The sequence below is a fragment of the Eurypyga helias genome, unplaced genomic scaffold (genome assembly GCF_000690775.1).
Source record: "Eurypyga helias isolate BGI_N326 unplaced genomic scaffold, ASM69077v1 scaffold21705, whole genome shotgun sequence".
NCBI classification, from domain to species: Eukaryota; Metazoa; Chordata; class Aves; order Eurypygiformes; family Eurypygidae; genus Eurypyga; species Eurypyga helias.
Window position 1 is genome coordinate 1,975 of NW_010249953.1, and position 9,014 is coordinate 10,988.

At 47.6% G+C, this 9,014-nt stretch overlaps 1 protein-coding gene across 1 annotated transcript in view; it reads left to right on the forward strand.

The window, feature by feature from the left end:
• Positions 1 to 1,099: 1,099 nt before the first annotated feature.
• LOC104509573 (arf-GAP with GTPase, ANK repeat and PH domain-containing protein 1-like) overlaps positions 1,100 to 9,014 on the forward strand; it is a gene marked incomplete at its 3' end in the record, with an annotated part of 45,061 nt that continues 37,146 nt past the window's right edge. The window contains exon 1 of the mRNA XM_010151552.1: positions 1,100 to 1,274. Within this exon, the coding sequence (XP_010149854.1) occupies positions 1,100 to 1,274 (175 nt within the window). The remainder of the gene's footprint in view (positions 1,275 to 9,014) is intronic.

Genomic DNA, 9,014 nt, shown 5'->3' on the forward strand with positions numbered 1-9,014 from the left:
AAAACAGGGGGGCTTGTTTGGCGTGTAGTTTTGTAATGCAGACTAGCAAGATGATCGTGCATAAAATTCCTCCAGGCCTGTTCTCTTTTTCCTTAGCCTTCCATAGATTCTACAGCTGCTACCAGAGGAAAGGGCAGCATGACTTGATATCCTTATTCCGTGAGGTTTCCTGATAACCTGCAGCCCCAGTGAGCCGGCCAGCCCCAGATGATATGTAAATACTATGCACTTGCACTGGAGGCTGGCACTGAGATAAGGTGAGCAAATTGTCATGAGATACTCATCTCTGTGTCTGAATCAGAGGAAAACAAGGTGAACAATATGGATTATCCCTTTTTCCTGCGCATTTGACTAACTGGAAGAACTGCATTTTAACATAAGTATAAGCTTCTGGAACTGTTGGTTCTGACTTTATTTTATAGTGGAGATTGTTACATACACAGATGTATGTTGTCAAACCCTTAATGCTAACTGTGGTCTCCCTTTCTCCACGAGTTGGCAGTAATTTGCAGAAGATGGTGGAACAGCACCTTTTAAAGGTGGATTAATATTTCTGTGAGTCAGCAGAGGTGTGAGTGATGGGTGGTTCTCAGCCCATAAGGAAATACTTTTGCAAGCGATAAAGGTGAAGTGTTCAATGGAGCCAGCTGATACGTACTGCGTAACCCCTGCCTTACATTGAATGGTCTGGAGACGGGTATTCCGGAGATTGTGAATTACCCAAACCACCTACTATAAAATGAGTTGGGTTTTCTTGGCTGGCTCCTGTTGGCATTTAGGATATAAAATGTCTTATTTATCCATAAACATAGAAGAACATTAGTTGTGTGGAATGGAGAGCTTTCACAACTAGGAATACCTCATTTTTGGAGCTATGACGGCAGAGAGAGGCCTGCCCCTTTATTTTCCTGCACGTGTAGGTAATAAGTGCATCTGCTTAATTTGAAGACTCCTGTATTAAATGAGCTTCGTATTTCCCAAAGCAGAGTATACTGAGCAGGAGGCACTTTTCCAGCCCTGTTCTGTGTGAGTTACAGGTTACTCTGTTTCACTCACCTTGGGTTTAGGTGACTTGATCTTGAGGAGAAATAAATCCGCAATGTGGTTGGAACAACCTTGCCAGCACCTTTTGGGACCAGGTTTCAGGAACTGGTCCAGGTTTCAGGAACTGGTCCTGGTCCAGGACCAGGAACTGGTTGACTTCTCCGAAGAGCTGATCCCTGAGGCTGCAGCTGAAGTGCGCTGCCTCGGGCAGTTGTTATGCTCCTCCTCAAGTACGACTTGTGCACGAGATGGCAAATTCGGCGAGGTTTTTTTGCCTTGGAGCCTTTTGTCGCGTGTAGGGTTGCAGGTAACGCTACAGCAGTTCACTCTCAGCAGGGTTTCAAAACCCTTCCCTTCCCTCCATGCCTTTCACTCTTGAGTTCAGGCTTTTGTTGTCTTCTAAACAGTATCATTAATTGACAGTGTAACCTGCAGGATGGTAACGCCCCTCACTTCAATGAATTAAGTGGGAAGGTCAGCAATGGCAGTTAAAAATGCGTGGGTTTAATACCATGCTGGATCTCTTATACTAAAACCAGGTATGTCTGTTATGGTTTGAGCTGACGGCTGGCATGATTTCAGCTATCACTGATAGGGACAGCTCTCGCTCTGGTGATGCGCTGTGTGGTAAGGGATGTGTTCTGAGCGGGCCGTGAGGGAGAAAGCTGGAGCTTGTGTGACTGGTATTTCAGGTGCATCCTGGTGCTGCTGTGTGGCAGACACCCACTGTGCGCTCCCTGTCAGAGCACCGCAACTCCAGCAAGAAAAATCACTAGGCAGAAAAATTCTTTAGGTTATCAGTAATATCCAGTTGTGGTTGTGAAGTCTCGTCGCAGAGGGTGTCTGTGCCTGACCCAGCGCGGCGAGGCAACGCGGCTGAAAGCAACTGCTCCACAGCGGATGAAAACATGGGTGCTGGAGGAGAAAGTCCTCTCTTGTCAAAATTTAGCTTATGCACGTGTCCTGTGGTATTTCAAAGTTACTTGAAACCCCGCTTCCTAGATAAAGCCTTTAACACTGCTCCACAGGCAGTCGGGCTCTGGCTTGCTCAGGCAGTGTCAGTAAAAACATTGGAGTGCTAAAAATATGTTCTTTGCCCCACAGCAGTGGTTTGTCAGCCTTCCTGAAGGAATGAATCCCTTTAATTAGTAAGACAGTGAAGTTTATTTTGGGGTTTGCTTTGTTTTCAATTTGGGATGTGAACTCTTATGCACTGTAGGGCTGAAAAAAAAAAAAACCAAACCCAAACCAACAAGTCCTGTTGGCAGCTGCTGCAGCCTGCACTCTGCTCCTCCTGCTGCCTGGCTTTGCCTGGGAAAAAATAAATCCCTTTAAACAGGGAGGAGGAGCCAAAAATTGTTTTGATCTGCACCAGTAGCTGATTTGGTGTGCTAACCACATGTTGACTCTCTGTGCTATCCCAAAGCCAGTTTGAGTTCCCCCTTCTTCATGCAGGTTCAGCTTTTGGTAGCACCATGGAAGGTTGAACAGAAGTTGTCAAACTTGTAACTGCAGAGAAAGAGCACACGTTGATGAGGTAAATATGCCGAATGCAGACTCGTCGCTGCAGTCCCCAAGATCTGGCTGGCTGGTGTGTGTTGTCCTGTGCCTTGCCCTCTCCTGGAACTGGTCACAGGGCTCCTGTGTAGCAGAGGGTGATGTGGGAGGCCAGAGGATTTTCATAATACAGTCCTGTTTGCAGAATCAGAGGGCAGCTCCCCGGATGGAGAAATTGCCATTTTTGCTCCCCGAAGGTGCAGCTTGCACGTCTAGGTGGGGAGGCAGCATCACAGAGGCTCCAACAGAACAGCTTTACGCAGGGGTAGAGCTGGTCCCTCTCATCACTTCCAAGATGCTGGAAGCGTGCGTTCAGTGTAGCATGTTCTGCTGCTGCTCTTGGGGTAGTTTTGTTAAGATACAAAGACTGTAGCTGTTCCCTTTCTGGTTTTTCCATTGTACTGCTTCCAAATGGCTGTGTTTTATTACGGGGTTAAGGCTGCACTTGACTGTGTTAATTATTTTCCAAAAATGTGTGATGGTGTTGCTGGAGTAGAGGCTGACACCCTTCTTGTAAGCTTTGAAGTACGTTTTAGATCTTTGTGTTGGTGAATTCCAGGATTTTTTCCAGACACGAAATGCTCCTAACAAATTTCAGTTGCTGATGCGGTTGAGTTTACCCGTGGAAGCGGCGCAGAGGTGAATAAGAATAAAAGCTGTGATGGGATAACTGGCCTCCAGCTTTCTTTTCACAGCTTGTGGAAAGGCAATAGGAGGCAGTGGCATTATTAGGGAACAGAATACGGAGAGAGAGAGTCATGTAAGTGTTTGGATGCAGGGGTTTAGCAAGGAGGCTTGCTGCAGTGTCTCGTAGTCAAGCCAGAACAACGTGAAGATGTGGCAGGAGGACTAGTGCAAAATGTGTTTTTTACCAATTCCCCATTTAATGGGGCGCAATTGGGTGTTGTAAAATTCCAGGCAAGAAGAGTGTGAGAGCAGGTTTGTCAGGAAGGAGATGCAGGGTTCCCAGGTGTAGCTGTTTTCTGGTTCCTGAACTCTGTGTGGGTTGCTTCCAAGCTGTCCTTTCTAGTACAAGCATTGGAGTTTAAAGTATGTGCCTGAGGTGATGGGAACCTGATGAAGCTCTGAAAATGTACTTGAGTGTCTTGGCTTCACCCAGGAAACACAAATGAGAATATAGCCAGAGGGCGAGAACTTTGCGAAGACCGAGAACAGTTTTATTCCTGGGTGAAAGTTGTTAAAAAATGTTATATTACCAGTTTTGGCAAAGCTAAAAATTCAGCTTTATAAACCTCAAATGGCTAAGTACAAGTAAATTGATATTTGTGTATATCCTGGGTTTTTTTCCTTCCAATATAATGTCATGGCAGCGTCAGAGGCACGTCTGGTTCTGCCTCGATTCGGGTCCCAGCGGTGTGAGGTATTGCACTAACTCTGCACGTGATGGGGGAAGATGGGCTGTGAGCATGGCTTGTGTCATGGTGATAATCGTTCCCTCCCCTCGCTGGCTGAACGTGACTCCCCAGACTGTTCAAACATTGCAGTAACTCTTGAAGTCTGGAAAAAGCTGAATTGATGGTGAGCTCACGTGTGGTTTGCAGCATCCTTTGGGCCCAACCTTTGCCACTGCCCTGGAGCGCTGAGAGAGCCGGGCTGATGGGGACAGGCTGCCTGTGAGGAGGAGGGAAAGGAGCAGTATTTGCTTGCCTTCAGCTCTCTACGAACTTAGAGTTTTATCTGCGAGTAAAATGGAAAGAGGCTTTGTGTTCCAGTTATTCCTGGAGTCTAAAGTTCATCTGACAAGCAGGAGTTTCCAGAATAAATAATTCCTACTTGTTTAGGTCGGCTGTTTTTTAGGTGCCTTGTAATAGCAGGTGCCTTTTAAACAGGAAGCTGGGGAAGGGAGCTGCTTTTCTATTGGAGTGTTCGGTCACATACTACCTTCTTTAACTGTTACCTTTGCCTTAAGACTGTTTGCAGGACGGTGGCAGCCCGGGGTCCTTCCCCCTTTGCTTTCTCTCTGTTTTGGGACCCTGCCCTCTTGCTCAGCTGTGCGGTGTGTGAAGACAGTATTTTAGTGATGCTTTGACGGTTCCATGGTAGCTTAACAGTCTCTTAGGCAAAATGGGGATGAAATTGAGTAAGTGTTGGTTATCCTTATTACAGGAAAATAAAAACTAACCGGGTTCTGAAGGGGCCCCTGAGGTGAGTGTCTGCCCTGCTTATGTGCGCTGCTGCAGTGTCTGGGCATCCCATGCAGTCAGGAGGAAGGAGATCCCGGCACAGGAGGGCACCCAGGGCACCCCCCACCCTGGGCTGCCTTCAGGGGAGACCCTCCGCTTGTCCCACAAGGGCAGGATCACCGTCTGCCAGACAGAAACTGAGCATTCCCATCCCTGTGCCCACCCCAATTTCCTGCTCAGAGTTCTCCATCTCAGCTGTTAGGAAATAAACCTTTCTATCTTAGTGGCTCTATTTGCACTGAAATGAGAAGGGCTCCCTGTTCGTTTGCTCATTGCTGTAACGAAGGCTTTGGCGTTGGTTCCAGCTCGGCATTAATTCCCTTTGAGAGCATGCCTTGGACTGCATGCACGTTTTTTTGACGCTTGACAAAAGCCTTGTTTAAACAAGTTAGATGTGCATCAGGCTAATAAATATAAAAAAAGAGTATTCCTGAGTTCCTGCTGTGCGTCTCTCTGGAGAACAGTGTCTCAGTTGTGTATTTTCCACTAATCGTCTCCAAATCTTGCACGGGTGATATCAAGTAAGGGAAAGTGGACTTAGCATTACATATGGTATAGTCAGGGAAAAGAAGGCTCTGTTTTGACAACCAGCGTAGTGATCTCGGAGACATGACTCGAGGGCTAAAAAATGTTTTCAGAAATGTGTTGCACAAACAAGTCATAGTGTCTCAGTTGTGTATTTTCCACTAATCGTCTCCAAATCTTGCACGGGTGATATCAAGTAAGGGAAAGTGGACTTAGCATTACATATGGTATAGTCAGGGAAAAGAAGGCTCTGTTTTGACAACCAGCGTAGTGATCTCGGAGACATGACTCGAGGGCTAAAAAATGTTTTCAGAAATGTGTTGCACAAACAAGTCATAATTTCCCTTGTGGAGATGGGAAATGTTTTTCGAGATGTACTTCTGCATAAACACGCTGGACCCTTTTTCCATAGCCACAAATTGATGATTGTATGATGCCAGAGCGCAGGTTTTGGTTGACAAGCAGCAAAGTTGGGCCATAAGTCAATTTTTTAAGTGATTGAACTTTGATATTGCCTGGTTTTGCATCTGCGCGTTGTCACGGCACCAGATGGGATAGGGCAGCGTTGATCCCCCGCAGATGAGTAAAGCATCCTCGATCTCACCGTCGCTCGCTTCAGTCCTGCCTAGCACCGCTTACAGGTCACTTGAGAGGGACGAGCGTTCTGATACCCAGGCGTGTAGAAGAGCCTTGGTTTGCAGTCCGACTGGCTGGATCACGCCCCTTTAGCTGTATTGACTTCATCGGGGCTGCATGGGTGTGACGGGGGTAGTTTGCTGCTGTCTGCATTCATCACCCTTACGGCACGCAACCACCGTGCTGGGAAACTGAGGGTCAGCCCTATAGATGGATGGATAAATGATGTATTGGGGAAGGGCGAACTTGGCTTTTATGGGGGAAATCATGCCTCGCGTTTACTGGAGTTCTTCAGGGGAGGATGAGGGAGATGTGTTTATTTGGATGACTGAAAGAATTGCTCTGGCTAGAGGCTGGAGCTGAGCTGCTGTCAGATGAGAGGGAGGAGGGTCTACTCTTGTATGTAGTTGCTTAAAAAGTAGGAAATAATGTACAGGAATAAATAGTTGGTTTTTTTTTTCTTTGAAAAAACCACAGCAGTGAGTCTTGGAGCAATCTGTGCTGCAGCTTCCTCTGGTTAAGACTTTGATAAATGCCCTGGGCAAGGGTTTCAGGGTAGTAAAAACAGGAGCTGGCTGCGCAGAGGCGCAGAAAAGCCTTGCGATGGTTGGCGGTGGACATGATGGCAGATGAAACTCCTCGTGGGTAAGTGCAGAGTGTTGCGTGGGGCGAGGGCAGCCCCAAATCCTGTGCCTTAACTCCCAGCTTGCAGTGCTGAACGAGCCTAGGTCTGGGTAGAGAGAGATCCTGGCGTCTGTCACAGCTTCGTGGGCATCGGGAGTGAAGTGCTCTGCAAGGCTGAAAGCGCAGTGCTGAGGACAGGGAAGAGAGCAAGCTGTCATGCCCCCACTAAAAGCGTGCTGCGTGCCCATTTCCGGAGGCTTTGGGGAGGCGATTGTGGTCCTCGCATCTGGAAATAAGTGGAGGAGAGTGGGGAGATACGTTAGAAGGCACCAGGAGTTTGGTCCAGGGAAGGGCCTGTCCAGTGAAGCGGAATGGTGCAGCCTGGGAATGGGAAGGCAAGAGGAGGGGGTAAAGATGAAATCACCCTTCATTACCCCTTCTTACACAAAAAATAGGAGATGTCTTGTGAAACAGAGATTAAAAACCAGTCCAGTAATTTGTTCTTGTGTTATAAATTAAAAGATAATTGGGCTCTGAGACCCTGTAGGGCCTTGGGAGTGTCAGTCCTCAGCAGAGATGCACAGCGGTTGGCTGCCAGGTAAAACATGGGAAGGGCTGTGTTCGTATGAAGAGGCTGCCTTTAGCTGACCTGCATGTTGAGCAAAGCTGGGGAGAGCAGGGGCGAGGCTGTGAGACCCCCTTGTCCCTTCCTGGCTGCTCCTGACCTGTGCCAGAATGGGATGGCAGATGAATTACTAGTCTGGGTTCTGGTGTTTGCTGCTCTTAAGAGTTTGTGCTTCTGTCACGGTTTTATTAGGCATGACTTGGTAGTCCCTTTGTCTCCTTCCTCCTGTGGCATCCAAGGTTGCTGTGGTTTTTCTCGTTTGCTGCTGCCTGTTTCATGTCCTGCTGCTTAGGTTCTGGAGGTGCTCAGGTGTTAACCCAGTATCATCTCTTCTGTGGAATCCCAGTGGTGGAACTCCTGAGTAGGCTGACTTACTGCGCACTTGGTTTTCATCAAGTATTGCTGCTGTTTTACCTATAAAATGACTGTTTTCTCCTCTACCAGGTAGTCGTCAAGTTCCCTTGGTTTACTTTCTTGCTTTGTTTCTGACTTACAGCCATGCTTACCTACCTGAAAAGCTGAAAGTGTCTTCAGCCTGCCAAGCAATGCTTCTCTTTTTTTTTTATTTTTTTTAATTCTTTTGCATCTCTGTTGGGACTTTCATTCTTTCTGGTTTGCCAAAGAAACGTCTTTTCCTGTATTCATTCAGAATGTTCTTCCCATTTCCCTCACTTCATCTTTTTTAATTCATACTTTGAAATTGATCCTTCTTTTGCCAACGCTATAAGCTGTCCCTCTTATTCTTTGTTGCATCCTAGGAAGGTTTCTCGTTAACATTCAAATTTGAATAAGGAAGGCTAATTCCTTGTGCCTGAAACTGGGAAAGACAACACAGGCTGGGATTTCTGCAGGGTCTTGCTCTGGGTATTTCAGACTTTGCTCAGACATGGGCTTTGTCTTCTGTTTTCACCACTGGTACTCAGTGTTTTGTGAGAAACTCATCGCTCCCTTGGGGGCTCAAGCATGTCTTGTTACAGCTCAAAATCTTACTGCCAGATTTTTACTTTGTTCCGTCTGGGGTAATCTTTCCTGTGCTGGCACTGCCCTTCCCATTGGACGGGAGACGGTATAAAACAGACCTCGCCTTTGACACTGACCTGCCTGCTAGTGAGACCCAACAAAATAGTTCATTTACCAAACATTTCACCTCCAGTGGCTGCTGTTTCTTCCTGGAGTCCAGTACTGCTCTGGTTCCTTGTTTAGCTGTGCTCTCTGGGTCTTCGGAGCTTACAGAAATACTGTGTAGTGCCTGAAAAACAGACGTTGCTGTCTCGGCAGGGCAGAGATGTACCCTGAGGCATCTGGACAGCCCAGAGCCCCAGTACCTGAGCAGTGCTGCTTTCTGGGGCTTCTCCTCTTCCAAGAATCACAGGATGGTTTGGGTTGGATGGGACCTTAAAGCCCATCTAGTTCAACCCCACCCTGCCATGGGCAGGGACACCTTCCACTAGACCAGGTTGCTCCAAGCCTCATCCAGCCTGGCCTTGAACACTTCCAGGGATGGGGCATCCACAGCTTCTCTGGGCAACCTGTCCCAGTGCCTCATCACCCTCTCCAGGAAGAACTTCGTCCTGATACCCAATCTAAACTTCCTCATGTTCAGTTTAAACCCGTTACCCCTTGTGTTGTCACTACAGGCCCTTGTAAAAAGTCCCCCCCAGCTTCCTTGTAGCCCCTTCAGGTACTGGAAGGTGCTATAAGGTCTCCCCGGAGCCTTCTCTTCTCCAGGCTGAACAAGCCCAACTCTCTCAGCCTGTCCCCATAGCAGAGGGGCTCCAGCCCTCGGAGCATCTTTGTGG